Source organism: Aspergillus sclerotioniger (assembly GCF_003184525.1).
Source record: "Aspergillus sclerotioniger CBS 115572 chromosome Unknown BO94scaffold_23, whole genome shotgun sequence".
NCBI lineage: Eukaryota > Fungi > Ascomycota > Eurotiomycetes > Eurotiales > Aspergillaceae > Aspergillus > Aspergillus sclerotioniger.
Genome location: NW_020291013.1, coordinates 591,438 through 616,737, shown reverse-complemented (window position 1 = coordinate 616,737; position 25,300 = coordinate 591,438). Strand labels below are relative to the sequence as shown.

The 25,300-nt window shown below is 49.8% G+C and overlaps 6 protein-coding genes across 6 annotated transcripts; 3 read left to right on the top strand and 3 right to left on the bottom strand.

Moving 5' to 3' along the window:
* Nucleotides 1-79: 79 nt before the first annotated feature.
* Nucleotides 80-1,809, bottom strand: BO94DRAFT_558693 (uncharacterized protein; the record flags this gene model as incomplete). The annotated part of the gene is made up of 3 exons (XM_025614020.1): nucleotides 80-776; nucleotides 839-1,319; nucleotides 1,371-1,809. 3 exons carry the CDS (start codon nucleotides 1,807-1,809, stop codon nucleotides 80-82), a joined length of 1,617 nt encoding a protein of 538 aa, XP_025465086.1.
* A 413-nt stretch (nucleotides 1,810-2,222) lies between these two features.
* On the top strand, nucleotides 2,223-2,456 carry BO94DRAFT_450182 (uncharacterized protein; the record flags this gene model as incomplete). The annotated part of the gene is made up of 1 exon (XM_025607535.1): nucleotides 2,223-2,456. A coding segment is annotated over one exon (234 nt), but the record flags the coding sequence as incomplete, so codon positions are not given.
* A 1,020-nt stretch (nucleotides 2,457-3,476) lies between these two features.
* On the bottom strand, nucleotides 3,477-4,859 carry BO94DRAFT_588094 (uncharacterized protein; the record flags this gene model as incomplete). The annotated part of the gene is made up of 9 exons (XM_025615866.1): nucleotides 3,477-3,513; nucleotides 3,560-3,952; nucleotides 4,017-4,160; nucleotides 4,212-4,249; nucleotides 4,304-4,326; nucleotides 4,373-4,516; nucleotides 4,566-4,584; nucleotides 4,630-4,732; nucleotides 4,783-4,859. The coding sequence occupies 9 exons, from the start codon at nucleotides 4,857-4,859 to the stop codon at nucleotides 3,477-3,479; spliced, it is 978 nt and encodes a 325-aa protein (XP_025465084.1).
* Nucleotides 4,860-15,067: 10,208 nt separating this feature from the next.
* Nucleotides 15,068-17,181, bottom strand: BO94DRAFT_548609 (hydrogen/calcium exchanger domain-containing protein; the record flags this gene model as incomplete). Its single annotated transcript, XM_025613411.1, has 10 exons — nucleotides 15,068-15,098; nucleotides 15,145-15,521; nucleotides 15,567-15,871; nucleotides 15,920-15,958; nucleotides 15,997-16,244; nucleotides 16,291-16,332; nucleotides 16,379-16,426; nucleotides 16,473-16,536; nucleotides 16,583-17,122; nucleotides 17,178-17,181. 10 exons carry the CDS (start codon nucleotides 17,179-17,181, stop codon nucleotides 15,068-15,070), a joined length of 1,698 nt encoding a protein of 565 aa, XP_025465083.1.
* Nucleotides 17,182-20,823: 3,642 nt separating this feature from the next.
* BO94DRAFT_537549 (glycoside hydrolase family 72 protein) lies at nucleotides 20,824-22,857 on the top strand. Its single transcript, XM_025612297.1, has 4 exons — nucleotides 20,824-21,100; nucleotides 21,161-21,198; nucleotides 21,250-21,275; nucleotides 21,325-22,857. The coding sequence occupies exons 1-4, from the start codon at nucleotides 21,014-21,016 to the stop codon at nucleotides 22,785-22,787; spliced, it is 1,614 nt and encodes a 537-aa protein (XP_025465082.1). The 5' UTR covers nucleotides 20,824-21,013; the 3' UTR covers nucleotides 22,788-22,857.
* A 258-nt stretch (nucleotides 22,858-23,115) lies between these two features.
* On the top strand, nucleotides 23,116-25,240 carry BO94DRAFT_626408 (putative MFS transporter). Its single transcript, XM_025617355.1, has 6 exons — nucleotides 23,116-23,704; nucleotides 23,761-23,821; nucleotides 23,889-24,142; nucleotides 24,253-24,649; nucleotides 24,739-24,870; nucleotides 24,947-25,240. Exons 1-6 carry the CDS (start codon nucleotides 23,180-23,182, stop codon nucleotides 25,060-25,062), a joined length of 1,485 nt encoding a protein of 494 aa, XP_025465081.1. The 5' UTR covers nucleotides 23,116-23,179; the 3' UTR covers nucleotides 25,063-25,240.
* The last annotated feature ends 60 nt before the right edge of the window (nucleotides 25,241-25,300 follow it).

Sequence of the window (25,300 nt, the reverse complement as noted above, 5' to 3'; positions counted from 1 at the left end):
ACCTTCCTCGGGCCAAATTCGATTAGATCCCAAATGATAATCCTTGAACGCTCCTAGAGAAGCGAAGCGACAGGTTCACTCATATTAGAAGCCAATCTCCCTCCATCTGGCCGATATTGAAGATCCACTGCGAGCACATCGTGCTGCATTCCTCCTGCTTCCAGAAGTGCCGAAGAAGATTCGCCGCATTGACCACATTGATGCACTTTGTCTCAAACCAGAACTTCTCAAGGCATTCAATCACATATTGTCGCTGTGCCCCCTCCCGGGACTCCAGGCCTGCAACAAACATGGGCCAAAGTATACATTTGAACAGTGCTTCGTCGCTCTTCAATGCATCAATAGTATCGATCAATTCCCCAAGCGAATTACTTAGGGACGTGTTACTTCCGGTTAGAGCATCAAGTACTCGTGTGCCATAAATCAGAGTCCCGAGTTTGTATGACTGCGCCAACTTGCCAAGCATCGTAGATGGTATTGACGAGGGATCAGGATGAGATAAACCGGCTGCCCAGGCATTGCAATCAAAGCTCCGCGTAGAGCCGAGCACAGTCACTACTCTTTGAATGCGGGAATACACTTCGGCATCCTCAAGGTGCTCCGGACTTGTCATAGCGTCCCTGGAGATTGAGAATGAACGGAGGGCGTCCAACAAGTCATCAGGGCATCCGAGATACGCCTTGTCGACACTCATCTGGAGAGACGTGATTGACCGCGACAATGTAGACCTGGATAATAGCCTCGGACGCGTGCAGGTTGCTCCAAGGGTATCGATTCTGTATTTACATCAGTCATTACCCGCTTTGTCGAACAGGATCGTTCTTCTCAAGCAACATACAGATAAATCTGCCTGACAATAAAATCACGCAAGCCTTGGATAGTAGCTCCCAAGCCTTGCTGGGCTGTGGTCTGAGATCCATCGGTGTGGGAGATGCAGTTAATCAATTTTTTGATGCCTTCGAGATGGAAATTCCAGTTATCATTTCCGGATTCCAAGAGATCCAGGAAGATCAGAAGGAATGCGCTCGCAATTGTGAAATCTCGCCGGTATGACCTCGCATCATTCACTGCGCGAGAGAGTCCTTGTATGGCGCGGTACTTGTAGAGAAGGGCACTATGGGATGCGTCGACAGACTCCACCCCATAACATTCCCCTTCGGAGCTATAGAACCGTCGGGTGGTGTTTGCCATGTGTTGTGCCGAAAGAGCAACGATGGACATCAGTAGAACTGGCTCCTCCAAGGCAGCTGGTATTAGGTTCCTCAAGGGATTTTTGTTGGTATCATACATGATGAACAGCTTGCACAAGCACTTGCTATCTGTTTGGTTCAACTTGTGAGATCATACATCAGATATTAATGGAGACTCACAGTAATACAAATAGTATCGAGAGGTTTTGTCCAGGCTGATGATTGAGGGATCATCCAGACCGGGCGGTATGCTGAGAATATCCAAGGGACCTGCACCATGACATTCCCTTAGCATTCCCATTGAAGCTCCACGGGATAGCCACTTTGGAGAGTCAACATTACCATCGGAATTGTCAATCCATGTGGCATATGCTCGATTCGATGTCCCAATGGAAATGCCCTCGCTGATGGTCAACGGTGACTCGTCTACCGTAGAAGAAACCAAATTTATCCTGGCGGATATAGATTTTGGCTTGCCGCGAAAGGCTGCCCCCTCGACCCATCTGAGAGGTCTCTTCTGAAAACACTCTAGCCCAGCTTTTGTGCATTTGCCGCAAGGCGGCTGAGACATGTCACATTCAACGCGCCTCCTGCGGCAAGTATAACAAGAGGGAGGCATCTTCCTGCTTCAAGGATGTCGGTCCACATGTAGGACCTCGAATTCTGTTATAGTTCCACGATAGGTAGCTAGAATCCTGGTACAAGGGGCGTTGGACATGGCTCATGCCTCGGCTCCAACGTGTCTTGGGCGTGCAATCTGCAATGAATGGAACCGAAGAATGCGGGGAAGCAGTCAATCCGTGAGTCACGTGACAACGTCCCATTCCACCAATCAGAACACCAATCGAGTTTGCTCGGCACTGACGCGATCCATGATGGTGCCGCCATTTCTTTGTCCTCCGATCATCTACACATATTACTAGCAAGTCCATCTGTCAAACCTAGGTATCAGGCCCAGATCTTGTCAAATAGAATGCTTCCAACCAAACGTGAAGCTAATCTTGACCAGGAAACACGGTGCGCCACGAATACGATCAAGGCCATTGGGGTGTTGCGGTCGGCCATGATCAAGCCACCGGATATTTTATCAGCGTGTATGACCGGCGTCTGGAGATCGAGACCAACAATGGCGACGACTTTGAGCGTCTGGCCTACAGTGTCGCCCCCGACGGAACCGGGTGCTATCTCAACGCTTATACTGGACGATTCGGAATGGGACAGAAAGTGAGTCTGAAGACGATGGAACGTTTGTGGAGGATGTATGGGGCCCCCAAAAGTGACATGGACTTGCTTCGCGAGAATCTTCCGAGCGCCTAAGTCGTTGGATTCTACTTCATTCTTCGCAACTGTGCTGTACTAGTTAGCATTAACAAGTTGCTTGTTCTCCCCAAATTGGCATTAGCTTTGGGGCCATCACATTGCTCTCATATTCTCTCCTTCAGTATCCTTTTTTTTTTTTTTTTTTTTTTTTGCAATATCTCTAACAAATCTCAAACTCGATGGACTATATGTCGTCCTGCACATTAGGAATGATCCCCCCCCTTCCCCCCAATGAACCCAAGTCGTTGGGGTTCTACTTCCACAAATATCCCAAAGAAGGCGGGTTCAAGTACCGTGTAAAGGAAGAAGGTATTGGTGGCTGGATTTGGAGTGATGTCCTCGTCGGCCCATACAGACTAACACATGTCCCGGTGGAATGTGAAAGCCTCTAGTAATAAGAGGAATGGGGCTCGGGACCAGCCCAGCCAAACCTCGTCCCGCCCCATCCTCACTACAACAACTACCCTCCACGGATTCAAACAGTCTACCAGTTCGCTCAGTCTTGGATCTCGCTTGCATTTCTTGTGGCTTCTGAAAAAAAACTTGGTCCAACCTCCATCTTTCCCCGGTTTCAGATAGACATTCATTCCCGGTGAGCTCTGGCAAAGACAGCCTTGACCTGCATCCATCCGACCCGAGTGAGTCCTGAACTCCCTGCATGTTTATGGGCCTGACTGATGGGTCACTGATGATTTCTCTTCGGATTATGCTGCTGCAGAAGCCTTTCATGCTCTGAATATCCTTTCAAGCCCCTCGTCGATCGCCAGATCCCCACCTTCCGCATGGGACATTGTTTCCGGACAGAAGCGATTGAAATATAGAATCAAAGACAAATCGGATGTACACCGTGGTAGTTGTGCTGAGTTTATCCATCAGCTCGGTTGCAAACAGGATGAAGTTACCCACCGAATTTCGATCTAGAGCATATCGTGTTCTTGCTCATCCCTCTCATCAACATTCGACTCCTCAATTCCACCTGGGTTTCTGCCCATACGCAACCTGTCTTCGAGGTGTCAGAAAGCGTACAAATTATTTGGTTTCTCACGAACATTTGCAAAACTCCCTTGATCCCGTTCTGCAGCGCCCCACGCGCAAAGGCACACATTAGGATCATGTCGAGATAGCACTTCCCAAGATACTTATCCATCAGCGCAAAACTGTATGCTTCCAGTCCTGCAGCCCAGTTTCGAATTATTCGCCGCGTCAGTTCATCACAGCTTTCGGTCCATAGAGGGATCTGGATGCTTTGTTCGGTGACGTTGATGAATCCGTGCCGAGTGAGTTCGGTTTCGAAGTGGAGGGGAAGGTCTACCTGGCGCCCGTCTCGGGCATAGGCCGTTTCTACATCCCGAAAGAAGTTATGGAAGGCACTGTTCTCGCCGGGCTCATCCAACTGCACGCTCATGTCACAGATCTCAACCCATCCGCCAGGGAGGCAGCAACTAAAGACAGAAGTAGTTCAGCGGGTGTTATTTATCCATCTATCTGGTTGGGCAGATAGTTTACCTATAAGACCCTTCCAGCAGGAGTGACAGGAGATGACGGTCACCGTGAAGTCGACTGATATGGATTAATTCCACGTCCGTATAGTGTATGTGCCAGCCCGGCTGACGGAGGTTGTCGATGAAAAACTCGCAATTCGGTGGCACCCTGTCTGGTTAGCTCGGCATCGCAATCAGACCATGGTTCGTCGGTGCTTACCATTCGGGCTGCATTCTCACCAAGTCAACACCAGAGACCTAGACGGTCAATCCCCTCATCTTGATCCAACATAAAGCTTCGGTTCGGCTTACAATGGAAGAAGGATGTCTATCCGCTGTATAGAATTTAGAATCATCGGTCGCCGAGCTCCATGAAAATACTTGGTTCGAGCTGGGAGTATTTACCACATTCTACAGCCCAGCAGCCAGTGCTGGTCTTGATGTCGAGGACACTCCGCGGACTCGCTATGGGGGCGAGAAATAGCCTATCTTGGAAAAGCTCACGGAGCAAATTGTACTGTTCCTCTGTCGCCAAGTTTAGGTGCGAAGACCAAACAACAGCAGCTCACTTTACCTAATCGATCTCGCTCCAACTTTGAACGATTAGCTGCGTTTCCCAAGAGAGAAGAGAGGCCCACCTCGTCAATTGGCCACGGATGCTCATCCCGATGTAACACAGAATAGAGACGGCCGAATCGGTACTCAGTTGGATGGTGATCAATCTCAAAGCTCTCGGTGGATCTGTTCCAATCAGCAGCTTAAATATACCTGTCCAAGGGAGCGATGCGTACAATGCGTCGATATCCTCTAGCGGGTCTGAATCCGAGGCAGTTTCCCATGTCGTGGCTAGGTACAATGCGTCGTTCATCTTGCTGTGTGACTGACGGTCAGGTCTGGGTTGTCTTCCTGACACAAGGGATCAAATGCTATTTAGGCTTTGAGACAGCCGTCGCGATATGTACTTTGAATCTGACACCTGGGGGGAGGGAAGGTTTAGGCACGAATTCGCGGAAGTGGACCCGTTTCCGAGAAGGGTCAAAACGCCCGGGATTTGCCTCGGCTTTTAACAGGCCTCTCCTGGCCGGTTCTAGCACCTGCACGACTGACTTCCGCCTCATCAGCTAACCCAATCCGATGAGCTCTCTTGCGCCTACGGGCACCTTGTGGCGTGGCTGACGAGGCCCTTGGTCACGGGGGAACGCCAAGGAAAGGGGCGGCAGGTTGGAGCAATACCACTCTTCCTTGAATCTGGGTGTTGGCGAGACATTTTAGCCCTGTGGCCTGGTGAAATAGTCTGGAGTGGGCATTTAGGTTAGGGACGGCAGATCAAGAGGCTACCAACCTTACTCCATCCTAAGATCTTGAATGATCGGATGCTACAGACTATTGAATGGGCTGTGATTCTTGCAGACCCAGATTACAGGCCCAATTCCTTTGGGCGAGAGGTATAATACGGGTTATATAATGCCACGCTTGGAACCTGGTTGGCGCTATTGAAGTGGCGCTAATGCTCAGCAGTTGAGTGGATCAAGGCGGGTTTCACTCTGCATCCCCGGCAGCGTCCTTCAACGAGGCATGCTACATACATCCGGTGGGTCGTGACCTGTACCTCCCGAAATGAGGCCCGAGAATTCTCCAGTTCAGCCGATGCTTATCGGAGATCGACTGCACCACGCAACAAAGGAGGGTTAGTGACCCTGGTGCCATCTATCAACCTTGATCGCGGTCTTCTGTCGTGCAATTCCACATGTCATTGGCGGAACTAACACCCGGAAGGATTCACCAGTTGCATTAGCCAACAATGCTCCTTGCGCGCATACTATGCTGCAAAAGGGAAAAGGTGATCGGTGAGGTGGGCAGTCTCATGAATCGGTCGTCTCCCGAGACCTGATCGCTACTGAGGCTTCGATCATGAGCCAAGTGGGGGGTTCCAACGCCCAAGGCCATCTATCTATCACACGCCTACTGTTTCCAAATTCTGGAAGGATAGGATTTCTTTTTCCTATGGAACTGTAATCAGACAATATTGGATTTTCCTTCTATTTTTGTGAGTAACAGAGGGGCTGTCCTTGATCACAGCTGATCCCTGCTCACTCGGGTTTCCAACAATCCTGCCCGATATTGTCACATGTCGACTTACAAAATCATCCTGCTTTATTATCCAGGCTTTTGCATGGGGACATTACCTTGATCACCTTGTAGGCTCGATCCTGCGCATCGAAGATTGTTGGGTCGTTGCCTTCACTCGCACAGCCGCCATCGACGGTACCGCCAGAACCGCGATAGAAGTCAGGGTGACAGCCACATGCAACCCAACCTTGCTATTCAAATACTTTCCCCGGTTCAATTCCGCGACCATTTGTGTACTCATCATCCGCTGCATCTGCAAAGGTCCCGTCGGATTTGGGCCCCTTGATGCCGGTTACCTTAGGGGGGCTTGTCCTCTTCAGGTTCATGCACGAGCCGCGCAATGACAGGCTTGGTATTGTACAAAAGTGCAGATGCGTGGGTTGTCTTTCAAAATAGTCTCATTCGAACTCCTTCTCTTTAGGGATGTTTCCAGTCACTGACAGCTAACTGGCTATGGCTAATCTATATGTAATGCTTCAGACATTCATGAACTTTTATTTTCTAAGAATCGTCTCGATCTAGTCTCTTGGTTGCAGTTTCAATATAATTACGAATCAAGTCATAGCTTTCCTGGACTAATCAGCACTGATAAGCCCTTGAGTAACCTTCTTGAATTCCCCCACTTGCGATACAGTATCCACCCTGCATCCGGTATGAAGCCCAACCGAATATACCCGTTGGTGACATGATTCAAAATCCCTTTCCAATATCCCTGATAGCAACAACGCAGAAAAGCCAAGGATACAAGATGACGAAGGTGACTCCATTCCACGATGATGACATTTATTACTAGAGAGAGCGTCGCTGCAACGAAAACCCTTCGCGATTAGAACTTCGTGCAGCAAAAACACACGCCGACGACCACACACGTTGCTCAGCTCCCTCGCTCTATTCTGTAAGCGTAAGCGTAGGCAGGATGTAGCTATACAGCACAACTCATCTGCATACAAATATATTGATAGTTAATACTCCCGCATGCGCTGTACGTCTCCAATTCTTCCTTTGCTTTTGAAAGGTAGCTAACTCTTCCATACGTTTGACCGCTCGGGGAATGTCGGACCGCTGATGGGGATGCCTGATCATTGGGTGTGCTGTACCCTTAGCCTTTCTAGACTATGACCCGAGCGAACTGATATTGATTTCAGCTATTGGCCTTTATACAGATGTCCATTGCATGGCAGACTTTTTTTGTGATTGTTTACGACTAGCAACAGCATTCTTTTCCAGTTGCTCAGTAGTGATGCGATTGGCGGCGGGGTTGGATTTCGGGAGTAGGGTTTTGTACCCAATGAAGTTTTTACTATCGATAAAAGAGGTATCACGGAGAGAAGTTAGTTGAAGGGTGCGACGGCTAGGTGAATGCGAGAGATTGTGGGTTCTGTAGATGTGCTTTATCAAAACAGCGACTTCGTAGAGACTGCCCAAGTCTAAATGTCAGACTGACATTGCAGACCTCCCTGGATTATATATCTCCTTGTGGGAAATACACCACCCACTTCTATGGGATGATCAACTGAGGCATTCCTCTTTCCGCCCTCTCAGGATAATGAACAAAGTCACTTGAGCTGGGTGTCTGGTGCGTCTGGCTTTAACCCAGAAGTAATCCAAGTATTAGTATTAAATCCCAGCTGATGGTGTTTGACATCTGATCAGTCCCGACCCTGTTCGGCCTGAGTATGAACGCGGACATCCCCGGCTTCTGGGTACGGAATCCCATCTGTCCCACATAGGTCTGGTTTGACTGATGTGTTGTTTTCTTCGCGGATAAAACATGACCGACAAGATTGCTTGCTGATATGCCTACTTGAGGGAAGTCTATCCATCCTCGTGAATTCCACAATTGCAAGGCTGGGATTAACCCCGTCTACAAGGGTCTGGTAACTGGTCGACAACAACCCCCACATGGTCAAAGTATCCGGACATGGGATGCTTGAGTGTTGTTTGGATTCAAAGTTGTATCTTCTTCTCGTTCTAGGCCATGGTTAATACCGATATCATCTTCCAATGTCAGTAGAATGCACACATTCCGCCGAATTACCCATACTTCAAGTCATAACCACCTCAACTTCTTTATCATTCCTTCTAGCCCACAATAGGCGCGGTTAGATTCTCTCTCTCTCTTGGACAATCTAGGTTGATTGCGTTCGACTTTAATTGTCACCTGTTCCTCCGGTGATTTTCTCTCTAGAAACAAAGTAGAGCAGGTACGCGTAGACCTTAAACTATGGGATCCTCGGGTAATTAGAATTAGTATTTGCACCATATAATTCTTTTCTATCTGAAGTCTGGTACATACGACCACAGGGTGTGGAGAACAGGGCTTCCCGTCCGCTCAGCCGTACTTAAGCCACACGCCGGGAGGTTAGTAGTTGGGTGGGTGACCACCAGCGAATCCCTTCTGTTGTATGTTTTTTTTATTTCTTTTTGGTATCTGTTTTTGATGCATTCTTTTGCTTATTTTCGATTCTTTATTCAAGTAAGAGAAGTACAACGATTTTCATGATGCCGAATTTGAGGTTCAACGTACCCCCCGATTATTCCATATCGCTTCTTGAAAAGCCTCATCATGTGCTTCCCCACCTGAGGAGGATTTCTTCTTGTCCAGTCACTTGTATAATGCTTGGAGCCACAGCATGACTTTTGTTCGTGAAAATCGCAATCAAAGCAGCCGAGACGTCAATCCAGGAGGCTCCGCACTTGTTTTTCGAATTTCTCCTGCCAAAGCAGCATGACGTAGCCGCATAAATAGGCGCTCCAGATCCCTTGTTCACTTCTGGTCTCTGTCTTTTCACCCTCTGGCGTGGCGGATCTGAACGTCTGCCAACAGTCTGGCATATCGGAGTATAGGAGGCATCCAATACCTGTACCTGTCGCGAAACGGTGAGACAATATCTCTATCGCAGGTGACTTCCGCCATTGTAAACTGTCCCATTACCAGAGATTTATTCCTAGGGTCTCTTTCCAGTCGGTCGGCTTTCTTCTCCTTTGTTATCCCGGTGGTCGGGGAGCTCGTTCTAGTCATAAGTTGATATTTTCGTGCCGGCTGGACTGTCCCCAAATGCCCATTGTTTCCTCGTACTATCAGCCTTTCCCTTCTCGCTCAATACGGGCCATATAGGTTTTGAATGTTGGGAACTCGAAAGTTTAATAGATGTCTAGCGGTGATTCAAAATTAAGGAAGTGGCAGTGCAGCCTGCCACTTGCCTCATGGTGATTTCATCTCTGAAACAACATGTTTATTGTTCCTCGTAGTTGGAACGTAAACTTTCTGCAGTGAGGATTGATATGTTCGTAACACTGCCAGAGCATGGCACTTTATCGTTCCCATGCCATATACAGCTTGACCAGCTCCAAAGCAATCATGCACATCTGACAGACCGGCACGTTGAACCAAGCGCAAGAACTGATTCATCCGACATACTGTTGAAGAGTAGCGTGCTTGATGCCAGCAAGTGGTCTTCATCTCCATCCTCAGGGGCTTCCAAGGGTTTGACTTTGGCTTTTTTTCGGATCTTGTCCAAGATATACTGGAACTTCCATACGATATGGGCCATTTCAAGATAAGCCAAAGTTGTTCTCGATCTCAGTGATCCATGTCTCGATTGGTGATTTGGGACTGATATATCTGTTGCCGTGTACAGCATCGGACGATGGAGCAGGCTCGTGATAGTATTGTCAGTGCACAACCTATCCATTTCTTTTGAGTATCACAAACTCAACCTTATGATTATCTATCATTAGGCCACAGATGCCATCAGGTGTCTTTCTCTTGCAGCATTCGATTTTGCCTATAAGGAAGTAAGTTTCCGATATAGTAATCCCCGGGGATGCTTCTTACCCATATAGGAGACTATGAGCTGGTGAATGACTGCCCCCGGTCTATTTTTGGCCTCGATGATGACGATATGCTGCAGTGGTTTTCTCAATTTGTATCACATATAGTGGATGACTATATAGACCTCTTTCTCTCTCTGTTCCCAGTTGAAAGATTCTCTTGGGTACTATCTCATGTTAGAAAGCGATGATCACATGATTTTACGGAAACAACCATCTGCTGTCAGTATAGCAAATATAAAGCAACCTGTCGGTAAGTACACCATACAGTGTGCACCGATGGTTGTTATTTTCGAAGCGCTTCGATAAAATAATTGCCTTGTTGAACAGAGAATTAAAGATCGATCTGTGGGATGTGGATGGATGTCCGAGTTAGAGAGTCAGACGATCACTGTTCGGAGATTAAATCAAGTATAACAAACTTTTATAATGGTTCGTCTCATGCAGAAGGGTCTGAAGGAACAGATAGCCATGTACTGACATTCTAACATAACTCTGGTATGCGCAATTCCATACTCCCGTGTGGGTATATTGACACTCAGTGTCTCTATATCCAGATAATGGGTGAATCTCACTTTGCTGTCTAGTTCAAACCGAGGCTCATTATTCATTGAAAATGTTCCGTTGAGAGATGCTTCACGAACAAAAATACTCACTACTGCTATTTTCTGTTTCGATTATCGTGGCTATGTTGTACTTTCTTTGTTTCCTGCATTGCTGAGAAACACCACAAAGCCCTTGTTATTTTGTATGCTGTTCCCAAGTAATGGCCTTCGTCACACATGATCAAGCGGGAGCATCAGGGGAATATGTCATTCGGAATTGGATGAGCCTGTTCGGACGCATGTATTTGTTTCTGCTGATACTGAGCTTTGACTGGAGACACTTTGTCTTCCCGATTCTCAGTTGAGAAAAGGCCAAAGCAGGGTCTTCAAGGCTCTTAATATCGTGTTTGAGGATCAAACGTTCTGTTCAGTCTCTTGGGTGTATCCATCGCTGTCTGTCTTTTTTTTTCATCTTGAAGATATAGTAATGCCTGGAACTTGAAGTTTGCTGAGTTCAGTGATTTATTGATCCGATAAATTTCGAGGCACAATGACCAGCACAAGCGTAAGGTCAGGATTTGTCGCGTCTCTATGATAGTGCTTTGTCGTGAGACGTTCCGGTTCAACTATTGTCCTAAGGGCCAGCTTTGAAGCCCAATACCACCCTCTTCTAAAACGCCACTGCAAGAACAAAACCCATCGCCTCCCATGTCTTTCCAAGACCAATGGAGTAGGCGAATATCACTTCCAAAGCCATTTACTGTCCAAGTCATACAGCGACGGAACATGGCGACGGGCTGCCAGAATCGCAAGTCCCTATTCCAGATATCCCGGAGGGTTTTCGACAAGCTTCATCATCGTTTGCATGGGCATTTCTTCGTCTCATCATCAAATTAGGGTTTGAATTTATCGAGGTATGTTCACCATTGCTGCGAGCATTAGAAGATGTATATGGGCGCCTTCCGAGTTGCCAAATGTCTTGATAAACTCCTGGGCCTCGGACCGAGTGTTAATATCATCTTGAGTAGGACATGTTTTTGACACGGGGCCGGCATGAACTTGATGCATGGGATCTTCCGGGGATAAGATAACAACAGCTGCAGATATGGCAGCAGTGCAGGCGGTATAAGAAAAGTTATAGTCCGGTTCTTCACCATGAATGACATCCGCGGTCCATTTGAGCATCTTGGAGATATGGCAGTATATATTGAAGGTTACTTTACCGCGACTTGTTCCCTTTTGTTCCCGGCCGCTTCGCAGGCTTCCCTCTAAACTTCTTAGTTTTTTCGATACATGGCTCGATTTGCTGTCGTGCTTGTCAACAAACAATCCTGCCTGATATCAGGGTTATTGTTTAATTGCCAGACCATAGAGACATTCTTGTATAGTCAAGGACAATGACATTTTGCCCCGCCACTCTACTTTGTATTCGTGAGAGTTAAATCAATCGTCCCGTAGCTCCAGGCACAGCGATACAGAACTTCCGAGTACCCTTAAGTTAGGGCACACTAGACTGGCGCTTGACGTCTTGAAACGCTGGCGACCTTTACCAACACCATCACTGTCTTGCATGTAGTCAGGGAAGTATATCAATACCTCTTCGATTAAGAGGAGTATAGATCCCGCTCCATGTTTCTCTTCTGGTAGAGAGGGGCATGAACATGTGTCTGACGTCGTAAAAGGGTAAAAAGCCAGCCTTCACCAGGTCTTCCAGTCTTTCTGACTCTTTAGTCGGCGGTTGTGATAATGTGTAATTCGTTTACGGTTCGGGCCTTCTATGAGACTGACGTCCAGCAACGTACGAAGCCTTTTGCTGTTTGAATTGGTTAACAAAAGTCTTCAGAATGATGGCAAGACCAAATTGGTGGAGGGTCTTTTGGCAGAGAAGACAGTCACATAGCAGAAAAGGAGAAGCATTTACGAAATGCTGTACGGGGATAGAATGGTAGGCTGCTCGAAGAAGAGAATTAGAAGTTCAAGAGAGGACATCGTTATCCACCTGCGATCTCTCGAGCTCTGCTAAGGAGGGCTTGAGACACAGGGCGACGAGGCGGACTCTAGCGATGATGATATGTCTCCACGGCAGTGTCCGCGAGGGAGAGATGCTCACCAGCTGACAGGAGCGGTGCACTGAGGAACAATGAGCACTCGTGAATTAGTTATGGCGCATATATTCTGCCACCCGGGGTTTCAACAGCAACACCTAGGTCTATCGGCTCTCGTGGCGAATCGGTTGCTGGAAGTATTCTTTAGTGATATCCAGGGAGATGAACATGTTTGCTGGGGTAGAGAGTACAAATCTAGCAATTCCTGCATTTGTTTGACCAGAACATACCCAAATTCCACCAGATCTCTAAGGATTTATCATAATTTTGCTTTTCAGGGAATCTATGAGCTGATTCCATCGGTACTCCTGCTTTTGTGACTGGTCTTTGGGAGATATTAAAACTACCTCTTTTTCTTGGTGCTAGGGATAGATTATCCCAATTTGATGGTTTGCGCCTAGTATGTCAAACCTAATGGAATTCGCATCACGGTGGGTTGGGATATATTTCAAGGCGCTTCGCCATGTTGTTTGGATAGAACCACAGTCTATATTTGCTTCTTCTCGGGTAAGTTTCTCATGCAAATTGAATAGATCTTGGTATAGTTGCGGATGCGTATCAATCAAAGATCTTCGCATGTATCAGTATTGCTCGAAACAGTGTTCGAGTCGCTGGCCTGTAGAGACGGACCATTCTATCCATCAAATTGCACCAGTAAAGCCAGGGAAGGCCCAGTCCGGGGTTCTTTTGTACCTGCAGTCCAGACAATGTCCTTTAACGTTTCCAGACTTCCAAAGGTTCTCCGTAAGCATCATTCAATGCTGTAGATACTGAGTGCGTGTGCTGCGACTGGACCAATCTGTGAGAGCATCTCGGAAGTTCCAAACCCTTGACTTTAAGGACCCAGCGGTGCTTGATTATAGGATTAGCAGAATCACCGATATGCTGGGAAATCAAGGGATTTTCGCTCCCTAATTTGATAATTGCCATCTTCGCCAAACCATTAAGTCAGCTGGATCGCCCAGTTGTTGTCGTATTCTGCAAATATTAGGTAGATTTCGTGGCGTTTAGTAATAATGCGCCATGTCCATATCAATAGATGTCATATCTCCACTCAAAAGAAGGTCCTTACTCATATTTCTGTCCCATCGAGGCCTACACACAACTTCCGCAACTTCTTGCATCTGGACAGTTGGAGTATGCCTTTATCCAATCTTATGGCCGAGAATCGCACAGAGATGTCTCCTGTGATTTTCCATCTGTTACCGCTAGATGACTCTGTCTTTACCCCAAAATGCTGCTTATCTGTGTCCATGTCGATAGTGAATCCTTACCCGCGCGCGGCATCGCAACAAATACGATCGTTTTTTCAATATCAAGATGACTTCGGGGATCTGACATTGTATCTCCAGGGTGGATCAATCTCATCAAGGGCTTGATATCTTCCCAGCCATGGATCATCTGATGTTTCTCTCTCTGAGTGAACAGAGAGCAAGGATATCAGACGCAGCTGTAAAGCCTGTTTCGTGATGATCGCACTCGAAGATGGCCAAGTGGTAATTATCAGTGCTTATAATCTGGTCTTACGTACTGCATGTCCAGAAAGTGTCGTCATTCAGTATTCTTAGCCCCGGTTTAGTAAAATTTGTTGGATGAATATTAGAAAGAATCTATCTTGGGTATGTCGTTATATCCATATTTCAGTTAGGAGTCGTCGCTCGCGGACTTGTGAATAACGGAACCATAACCAGAGCAGGGTAAGATGGAAGAGCTTTGTTGATCCAAGCAATATAATTTGTATTTTGGAAGGGCACCAGGTATATCTCTTGTTGGATGGGTATCGAGATGCGGTGTCGAGTATTCGTCATCTTTGTGAAGAAGATATAATTAGTAGAATAGTAGATGTAACGATACTATCGATCGGAGGAATGTAAGCTAGATATAACCATGTCAGGCTGTGGGAGATATGCGGTCATTGCCGAGTGGGATTTTGGTGCAGTGGGATAGTTGAAGATATGACTGGAGTGTAGACAGAGGAGGAAAGAGGATAGATAGATGAGTGGAGGAAGGGTATTTATGGTCTTGGGATTGTAATGAATAGGGCAATTCAATTCGGTATTTAATTGGGAACTGTGAATTTCACTGCATTCGTCTATGTGGTGTATATTGGAATTCACGAGATGTAGTCACCAGGGGGATATTCAATAGTTAGTACAAGGAGTCTTACTTCATAGACAATGGTCGGGTCTGCTGTCATCTCGGAGATCAGACACTATTTGCTCTGTAATAGTGAAAGACATCTACATGATTGGCAACTATTGGAAACAGGGCATGGAAAGATAGAATGAAATTAATATCGTAGCTATTTGATGTAGTCATCGCATAAGGCCATTAAATGGTTCACAAGTCATGTAGTGGCATCTGACATCACATAATAAGAAAAATCGAAATCATGACAATTTAATATACACGTCGAAAGAAAGATATCTATCCAAGAAATTAGTCGGCACGAGGTAAACTGCCTAGGTGGTGCCGGTCTTGGAGGGATAGAACCTGGGTTTGTTAGTATAGCATCAATCATATCATAGCAGGAACTTACCAAGCAGCCACGGCGATGATGAGGTACATCATCATCAGTAACACCCCCTCCAGCCAATGGGACTTTCCATCGGCGATAAGGTAGTTGACCAAAAGAACAGCCACGAAAAGAAGGATGACCTGGAAAGCATCAAAGTACAAAGTCATGTCATCCTTGCCCATTCCCCATCCAATCACAATGATCAATGGCAGCACCAACAGCGCAATCTGCATGCTGGATCCAACGGCCACACCAATGGCCAGATCCATCTTGTCCTTGCATGCGACAGTCACTGCCGTTGCGTGCTCAGCTGCATTGCCCACAATGGGCAGAAGGATCAATCCGACAAAGGTCTCCGAAATGTGGCCTTGAGTAGTGAGGGCATCGATCGAATCAACCTAAAGAATTAGCCACGTCGGTAGTATGGAAGAGTCTGGTCATACCATGAACTCGGCGCAGAGAGCAACAAAAACCGTGGAGATGACGAGCGTCAACACAGCAACCATGACACTCAACTGGGGCTCTTCCGCATCCTCCGGCTCCTGTAACTCGACCTTCTGCGCGTATTCGCCCGCCATAGAGGCCGACATCTTGCCGATCTGCGCGATGCCACGACTGGCGTCGCCCTCATTCACCTTCTGTCGTCTCTTTTCCACCTTGGGGCTGGGGGCGTTGTAAATCTCCGTGTGCGACTTTAGCTGGAAAAACAGATAGCATCCGTACACAACCAGCAGAATGACACTGGTGCCTGCGATTGTGAGCTTCGTATGTTACTAATTACTTCTGGCGTGCTTACCTCGTGATAAAGGAGCGACTCCCGCATCGCCAGCTGGAACTGTTAGCTGCGTCATACAAATATGCCTGGAGACTTACCATCAGACCAAGCGTGGAAGGCCGTGGGAATAATCAGACTTCCCACTGCCAATGCCAACAAACTGGCCGCTGTCTGAGCGACAACGGGGTTGAAATGCTGCTCCAGACGGTCGACACCTCCGAAGAAGAAGCACATGCCCATGACCAAAAGCAGATTGGAAAGCATACTTCCGATCAAGGACGTTTGGACGATGGTCACTTCGTCGGCGACCAATGCGATGATCGCAACAATGAGTTCGACAGCGTTACTGCAGAAGATTAGACGAGAATCCCAGAAAAGACGGAAAAACATACCCAAACGTTGCATTGAGCAGACCACCGATCGTCTCGCCCGTGCTGCAAATTGTTAGAATGGTCCAGCCAACAGCAAAGGTCCTCATACCGCATGGCAATCTCCTCTGTCGCGTAACTCAGCATGGCCGCAAGGGGACTATTCACATTAGCAGCGAACGCCAGGGAAGAAACTAGAGACATACATGATCGCGATGAAATTCACCACAAAGACAGCCACTGGGCTAACGTTGACATAATTCAAAGCAACTATCACCAGTCAGTCAGGTTCCAATAAATTCGTCCGAATACTCACTTCCAACAGGTGCGGCGACGAGCAAGATGTTGATCCAGGAATTGAAGATCGTGGCTTTCAATTGCCCCATCACCGTGAACTTCCGCTTCTCAGCGACTGGCTTGTCCATGTCACTCGTCATCCGATCATCCTCCGGGTTAAGCGTATTGCTCATGAAGGTCCTCCTCTTCCGCGGGCCCTGCATGTCTCCCGGCTCATCCTGGAGCGGAACATTGATGGGAACTTGACTGTGCATGGACGGATTGGTGCCTACTCTGTCGCCGTTCTCCGATCGCGCCACCATATCGGTGCCCGCCGACTGGGGAGGGAAGCTGTCTGCATGCTCTGGACCAACAAGTCCATCGGTCATGTCCCTCCGTCGCCGGCGCTCCTCGGACAGGCGCATGTCTCCCTCGGACATTATCGGAGTCAATCGGTTCTCCAGCTGAATGGAATTGGTGCGTCGCGGCTGTCTGCGGAACTTCTTAAAGGGGTTATGAGAGGAAGGTTCGCCTTCCTGGTCATACCAGGCCAGCTTTCTGGCATGTCGTTTGTAGATATCTGATGCCAAGACACCAATTAGCGACTGTCGCGGACCCAAAAAGGGGGTACATACGCATGTTTCGATTTGTTTTGTCAATGAGTACCAACAAAAGAGAGTATCTGCTTCGGTGGTATATGTACTGGGATGGTTAGGCACCAGGTCAGCGATGATATAGGCAGGACAATTTTAGAACCAGGCAATCGACTGTGCCGCGTTGGGAGGCACATGAGCGTCCCAACCGCGCGGCACCAGCTGTCATCCTCGATCGGTCCAATGAGCAAGACAAGAGATGAATAAACTCACTGACGTGTAGAGCTTACTGATCGATAGCAGCGAGTTGAAGCCTCACCGTGTGGCTGAAGTGGATTCGCGAATACTCCGCCTCAGTGGCTACCAAAACGGACAACCTGGAGGGGTTCGGCCTCAACGAAAGTGCAGAATGGGTCCGATGATGATAAGATCAGCTGCAAAGGAAGGAACACGAGTAGAAGCAGCAGAGGCAGCAGAAGCACTCAGGAGTGGAATGATATAGGAAGGCCGCCACTTGGTGACCGCGCAATGACAGCAATAACGAGCGACAAAAACCAGAAAGGAAATGCGAGATACCTCCGCCGGCCAGGACACTGTCACCCACAATGGCCGAGCATGAAAGGAGAGTGTCGCGTCCAGTTCCAGGTTGATTGTCAACACATCTCATTATTCGGTTTGGGTTGCTGCAGCATTAACACAGCCACACTACTCCCGCTAGTCTCCGCTGCGAGCACGACGGCCATTGGCTGGCAGGACCAGATCGATAAAATGATCCCCCCAACTTCCCCATCGACCGCAGAGAAATGCCGTAAGCTCAGTGGCTGACAGGCCGGTGGGGAGGATTTGACTTCTGTGATTCAAGCCCCTGGCGCTTCCCAGACAGAGAATTGTCAATGGGAAAAAGATGAATGCCGACTACGGAACGCCAAGCCTCAGATTGCCTTCGACTAACGAAGTTTGGCCTCGCTTTTCGCCAGCGGAGTGCACAATCCATCATCATGATGTCTGGGCTCTTGGCTGTCCCAGGGGATCAGACCGTGAAGAAATTTCACTCCTGGAAATCGGGAATCCCCTAGAATCCCTGGGTTCTCTTCCAGCATGTTGCACGCCTGTCCCGGCTGTCAGGTAGGAGTTTTATATTGGGCAGCACTATGGCTATCACAGATGATGCGGAAAGTCTCTTTGACATCAACCACCACAATGAATGGCCCCATGAGATGGCCTGTTGGCTGGTGTGTCGTCATCAAAAAGTCAAACTCCGACGAAGCATTCCAGCCCCTGGCTTGTTTCGCGTCGCCCCATGTGGTGGCCTATGATTGGTCGACCCCAACTCTGTGCTTATATAAGCGGATGTCTTGTTTAGCCACAGGTGTGGCTTGTTAAGTTGACTGTGCCACATAGTTGAGCCACATGTATAAGCCACTGGCTTCCACAGCCACAAGGGTTCAGCACGGCTCTTCCAGGCCGTTGAGACTACTCCGTACTCCGTAAGCATCAGACATGATGTCGTCAGTCTGATTCAATATCACCGTTCGATTGGGATCCATATTCCACCGCCGAGGTGGGCTTCCACCGCTTTGAAGTTTTGCAGATGTTGTGCCACCAACTGACATTCTGACCAACCGTTTACCCGCACCTCGACGATCGAACAATGCAACTCCAACCCAAGCAGGAGAACAAGAAACAAAGGATCGGTGCTACGAAGGATGCCGTGCAGTTGTAAACGCTCCCGCGGCGAGGTGAGGCACCGGCGGTTGAAGAGGCAACGATTCTAGCCATCCGCCAAACCGCCAGGTCGCACCGCACGACAAAGGCTGTCTGGTTGCGATTGTGGCGCCTACAAGCTCAACAGCGCAAGCCATTATTATGACGTCGGTCGGTGGACAACCGGTTGGACCGGTGAGACTGTACTCCATACTCCGTGCTTTATACGGAGTACTGACAGTGGGGTGATCCCTTGCTTTGAGGGGGCTGGAGGGCTGAGATGGCTGCGATGATGACAACGCTGGCAGATGCGTGGTCAGATTACTCTGTAGGAGGACGAGCAAAAAGGAGAGGAGAGGACAAGCGGCCAAAGTCAGTGGTTGGGCTATTGATAGACTAGGAGGCCGCTCGATGGATGATCTTTCAACGCTTGGTATCTATCCCGTGTCTTGTTTCGACAGCCGATCACAGCTGGCTTCCCGTTCTTTGTGCGGTCGGTCATCTTTGTCTCCTGAGTTTGCGGCATTTCCGGTCATTTCCGGTCTGAATGCTCTACTCGGAATTGTAGGGGCACAGAGTCAGACATCTGCTTCATGGGGTGGGAGACTATCGAGGAATGTCTGGGATGACGGAAGTATATAAAACAAGCGGCCGGCGTAAACAAGCATTTCATCAATGTCAAACACTATAAATAAACACGGCTGATACGGAAGAATGATGAAGAGGGATGTAGCATCACAACACAACATGAAGCAATCATAACAATGATTGAATAATAGAAATCCCCATTGGGGGTCGTGTTTCATTCATGGGGATGGTGTGGAGTGATTTGTTACCGCAAAGTTACCGGGCCTTACCATGGTTTACACTTCCCGGGCCCTTGGGCAGACCCTGAGACCCTGCACAGGGTCCGAGGGTCTCTTCCGCGTATTACACTCTGGTACGCCGTACGGTCAATTACCGCCCAGCAGGTTGCGCTCTTGGCATCCTTGGCGGAGGCCCGCTGGATCCGGCAGGCTGCTTTTCATTCGTTACTTATTGCACGTTGTTTGCCATTGGGGATGAATCAGGGATGAAGGGAGGCCTGAGAGTAGAGTAGAGTGTTGGAACTGGAAAAGACGTACTGAGAACCAACAAAGGTAAATCAAGGGCATGCTTCCGGATGCATCGACCCTGGGATGCGTGCATCGAGTGAGCCGTCCATGAGAATCGCAATAAACAGACGCCCCACCCCTCCGACCGGAAGCGCCTGTGAGAGGTCGAGGGCCAGCGGCAGGGACGGAAATGGCGATGGATGAGCCAGGGAGTTGCCCTGTTGGTCCGGGTCAGGAACAAGGAACCCGGCTCGGCGTGAGTCTGGACCTGTTACAGTTCTGTAATACATTCGTATCGAAAGAAACGCCAGGGTCCTGGGCCAATCATCCCGCAGGGTCCTGGGGCAAGTTACCCTGTTTCAGCCCAGCGCCATACGCCATACCGCCATACTTACGATACCAGCTTTCCTCTGTCCCTCTCCCATTGTTTGCCGCGGGATGGTTCCATGCACGCACGATGCTGCCCGGAAGAAAGGCTTGTCTGTTGACCAAGACGATCGGTGACACTGCCACATGGGCGTTGGCCAAATAAGAGTAGGACCAAGACGAAAGGCAGTTGGGACTTGGGAGATGGTGGATGGAGGGCCGCCCCATGGTCATACAATGTACCATCCACCCTGGAGATCAACAGGGAGCGGCACTCCAATCACGGCGGAACCTGCTATTATTACGGCGGAGGCGTCGTAATCGGCCCTTGATCCAGCCGAGTGACCAGCAGGGGCCGGGGCCACTCAGGCCGGCTCTCTCCTGCTCTCTTCCCCCCCCCCCCCCGTCATTCGCCTCCGGTCAAGTACCTCGCCTCCCCTCGTCGGGCCTCTTCTTCTTCTTCTTCCTCCCTCTTTCTCCTCTCTCGTCATCTCTTTCTTTCTTTCCTTCCCAGCCACTTTTCTCCCCCCCAACCACCCAACTATATCTCGACGGCCCAGTGTGTCGGCCGTCAGTCACTCGTTGTATACTTCTAGACTCTCTTCCATCTCCTTGGCTATCGATTCTCCTGCGGGCAGTTGATATCAACGAGACTACTTATTAGAACCAACTACTTCACCACATTCAACTCTCGTTACACAACCATCTCACATCATGAAGCTTTCCGCTACTACCCTGGCCGGGGCCTCGCTCCTGCTGGGCCGCGCCATTGCCGCCGATCTGCCCGCCATCGAGGCCAAGGTACGTTCAGCATCCTGCAGTGACCCAAGTTCGCTATCTGACTGGGCTGGTTGGCAATAGAGCAACAAGTTCTTCTACTCCAACAACGGCACCCAATTGTAAGTTATATCGATCTGCATCCTGTCTCAGCAACCGACTGACCGTTCTAGTTTCATCCGTGGTGTTGCCTATCAGCGTATGTAGCTCAGCAGTTGATGCCATCGACACAGCTAACCCTTGAGCAGAGGACTACACTGCCACCAACGGCTCCTCTTCGACCACCACGGACTACACTGATCCCCTGGCCGATGCCACCACCTGCAAGCGGGACATCCCCTACCTTCAGCAACTGCGCACCAACGTGATCCGTACCTACGCTGTGGACCCGACCAAGGACCACACCGAGTGTATGCAGGCGCTGCAGGATGCGGGCATCTACCTCATCACCGATCTGTCGACCCCCTCGACCTCCATCAACCGGGACGACCCCCAATGGAACACTGAACTGTACGACCGTTACACCAGCGTTATCGATGCCTTTGCCAACTACACCAACGTCATCGGTTTCTTCGCGGGTAACGAGGTCGCCAACAGCCAGAACAACACCAACTCCATTGCCTACGTCAAGGCCGCCGTGCGCGACATGAAGGCCTACATCAAGGCTAAGAACTACCGTACTTCCCTGGGTGTCGGTTATGCCACCGACGATGACTCCACCATCCGTGACGACCTGAAGAGCTACCTTGCCTGCAGCGACTCGGCCGACAGCATCGACTTCTTCGGTTACAATATCTACGAGTGGTGCGGTGACTCTTCCTTCAAGACCTCTGGCTACCAGGCTCGTACCGAGGAGTTCAAGGACTACCCCGTGCCCGCGTTCTTCTCCGAGTATGGCTGCAACAACCCCTCTCCCCGTACCTTCACCGATGTCCCCGTCCTCTTCGGTGACCAGATGAACGACGTCTGGAGCGGCGGTATCGTCTACATGTACTTCCAGGAGGACAACGACTACGGCTTGGTTTCGGTGGACGGCACAAGCGTCAGCACCCTCAAGGACTTCTCCAACCTGTCTTCCCAGATGCAGAAGGTCACCGCCACCGGTGTGAACAGCAACAGCTGGTCCGCCAGCAACACCGCCACCCCCACGTGCCCCAGTGTCGGCTCCGCCTGGGAGGCCAGCAGCACCCTGCCCCCGTCCCCCAACGAGGAGCTCTGCAGCTGCATGGAGGCTTCTCTGTCCTGCGTGGTCAAGGACTCGGTCAAGGAGAGCAAGTACGGCGACCTGTTTGACTACATTTGCGCCAAGGGTGACTACTGCGATGGCATGTCGAGCAACTCCACCACCGGCTCCTACGGCTCGTACAGTGTGTGCTCCACCAAGCAGCAGCTCAGCTTCGTCATGAACCAGTACTACGAGAAGCAGAGCGCCAAGGCCAGCGCCTGTGACTTCAGCGGTGACGGCACTACCACCTCGTCCAGCGCTGCCACTGGTACTTGCTCTGCTCTGCTCAAGGAGGCCGGTACCGCGGGCACTGGCAGCGTGACCTCTTCCCCTACTGGTGGCTCGGTTGCCAGCGCCAGCTCTAGCTCCTCTCAGGGTGCTGCTGCTGGCGTTGCTGGCCCTAGTGCCGTCCGGGTTGGCAACTGGCAGCTGGGTGCGTACGCCGTGACCGCCGTTGGCGCTGCTCTTGGCATGATCCTGCTGTAAGGACTTGGCGTGGAGAGATGGAGGGATTGGATTGTTAGCCGTACATAATTGAATCCGTTCTACTTTGTGATGATTACTCCGAGTAGCATTTAATTGCACATATCTTTCTTTTCTATCGTCATGTCGTGTCCCGTGTAGGCTATAAATATCTCGTACCTGTCAACTACTACTCCGAACACGCGAGCAATTCCCCGAAGTGCAGGCAGGCCAGGTCAGTTGCGCGTCGGCGGGCGAACCCGAGGTCGGCGCAGGACCCCGGCGTGGCCGAGCGAGCAGTCGGCCACACAACCGGCAAGCCGAGGGTCGGAAACAAGTCCGCCAGCTATAAGATAGATAAGACGCCATGGAAATGGATCCCCTCTCAGTCATTCAGATTCACTTTGACATCGACAATGAAGGGACCCATGCCGGCCATGGCGCCCGATCTCGAATCCCAGCCCGCGCCTGAGGCCGCCACGGCACCGGCCAGCGAGAAAACCCTGCCTACGTCAGAAAAAACATCCGGAAAATCGTCAGCAATCACCAATGGATACGACCTTCCCTTCTGGCGCAAATCCATCATCCTGTTCATCGTGTCATGGATGACCCTGGCTGTGACCTTCAACAGCACGTCGCTGCTGCCCGCCACGCCCGAGATCGCAACGCAGTTCGACACCACCGAGGAGATCCTCAATGTCACCAACGCCGGCGTGTTACTGGCCATGGGCTTCTCGTCGCTGATCTGGGGCCCTATGGGACAGTTAATTGGACGACGGATGGCGTATAATATTGCGATTCTGGTGCTATGCGGCTGCTCGGCGGGCACGGCCGCGGCGACGAATATGCAGATGTTTACGGCGTTTCGGATCCTGGGTGGATTGACGGGGACGTCATTTATGGTGATGGGGCAGACTATCCTAGCGGATATCTTTGAGCCGGTATCCCCCCATATCTCCCATGATATCGTGTGTTGGGTGTGTATTGATGAGAGTAGGTGGTTCGGGGCACGGCCGTGGGTTTCTTCATGACGGGCACCGTCACGGGACCGGCTATTGGTAACCCTCTCTCTCTCTCTTTCCCTCTCTTATACTCCAACAAATGACACAATACTGATCAAGATAGGCCCCTGTATCGGTGGAATCATCGTCACCTGGGCCAGCTGGCGCAACATTTTCTGGGTGCAAGTCGCCATGACCGGTTTCGGCCTGATCCTGTCCTTTCTCTTCGTGCCTGAGATTCCGTCGGCCGATACCAAGATCACTTCGACTGCCACCGAAAAACCCTACTCACGAACCACCAAGACCCTCCACATCATCTCCGCATTCAATCCCACCCGTATCTTCCGTCTCTGGGTGTACCCTAATATCTTCCTTGCTGTATGCCACTTACTCCCCTGACCATACCCCCCCAACCATCCCCATCTCAACTCTATACTCCCTGACCCTACCCTACACATCCACACAAATCATACTAATGCTAAACAAAGGACCTAACCTGCGGCCTCCTCTCCACCTTCCAATACGGCCTCCTCACCTCCGCCCGCTCCATCTTCAACCCCCGCTTCCACCTAACCACCGCCCTCGTCTCCGGCCTCTTCTTCCTCTCCCCCGGCGCCGGCTTCCTCGTCGGTTCCATCCTCGGTGGCCGGCTCTCCGACCGCATGGTCAAGAAATGGATCGTCAAGCGAAACGGCGTCCGTCTTCCCCAAGACCGGCTCAACAGCGGTCTCATCACCCTGTTTCTTGTGTTGCCTGCTGCGGCACTCATCTATGGCTGGACCCTGCAGGAGGGCGTCGGGGGCATGGTCGTTCCCATCATTGCGGCGTTTTTTGGCGGCGTGGGGCTCATGGGGACTTTTAATGGGTTGAATACGTATGCTGCTGGTATGTTTTTCCCTTGCCTGCTTCTTTTGGTTTGGTTTGGGAGGATTGGGGATTGGGATTGGGCTAATGGGTTTGGAAATGGTGTGTAGAAGCTCTCCCCCACCGCAGATCCGAAGTCATCAGTGGGAAATATATCATTCAATATCTGTTCTCGGCGGGGAGTAGTGCCGCGGTGGATCCGTTGATTGGGGCGATTGGTGTGGGGTGGACGTTTACGATCTGTAAGATTCCCCCTTCTTTCTCTCTTTGTTTGTTTGTTTTCTTTGAAAGAGGGTATGCTAATATGCTATGTGATAGGTGTATTCTTCTCTCTTATCGGCGGAGTTCTAGTAGTTATCATCACTCGAAAAGGACTGGATATGCAGCGATGGGTGGAGAGGAAGTTTGGGTTGGTGGGGAAGGGGGGGTATTAATTACTTCTCTTCCTGGGGAGTTTGATGATGCTCATGATTCATGGTGATGGGGATGGTTCATGATACTAAACAGTTTTAGGTAGACTTGGCCTTTGTGTTTGCTTTGTTGGGGATAGATACTAGATACTCGATACTTGGTTAGATTGTTAGATCCTTAGATTGTTAATGATATACCCCGTTTGTTTGTTTGTTATTATTTTGTATAGTTTAGAACGTTTGTATAGTATTTAACCACTGA

Bases quoted from the DNA above. Each gene is read 5' to 3' on its own strand.
- BO94DRAFT_537549 (XM_025612297.1), top strand. From the start codon at position 21,014: ATGAAGCTTTCCGCTACTACCCTGGCCGGGGCCTCGCTCCTGCTGGGC. The intron at 21,101-21,160 runs GTACGTTCAGCA...GGTTGGCAATAG, and splicing joins TGCCCGCCATCGAGGCCAAG to AGCAACAAGTTCTTCTACTC. The intron at 21,276-21,324 runs GTATGTAGCTCA...ACCCTTGAGCAG, and splicing joins CCGTGGTGTTGCCTATCAGC to AGGACTACACTGCCACCAAC.
- BO94DRAFT_626408 (XM_025617355.1), top strand. From the start codon at position 23,180: ATGAAGGGACCCATGCCGGCCATGGCGCCCGATCTCGAATCCCAGCCC. The intron at 23,705-23,760 runs GTATCCCCCCAT...TGATGAGAGTAG, and splicing joins TAGCGGATATCTTTGAGCCG to GTGGTTCGGGGCACGGCCGT. The intron at 24,871-24,946 runs GTAAGATTCCCC...GCTATGTGATAG, and splicing joins GGGGTGGACGTTTACGATCT to GTGTATTCTTCTCTCTTATC.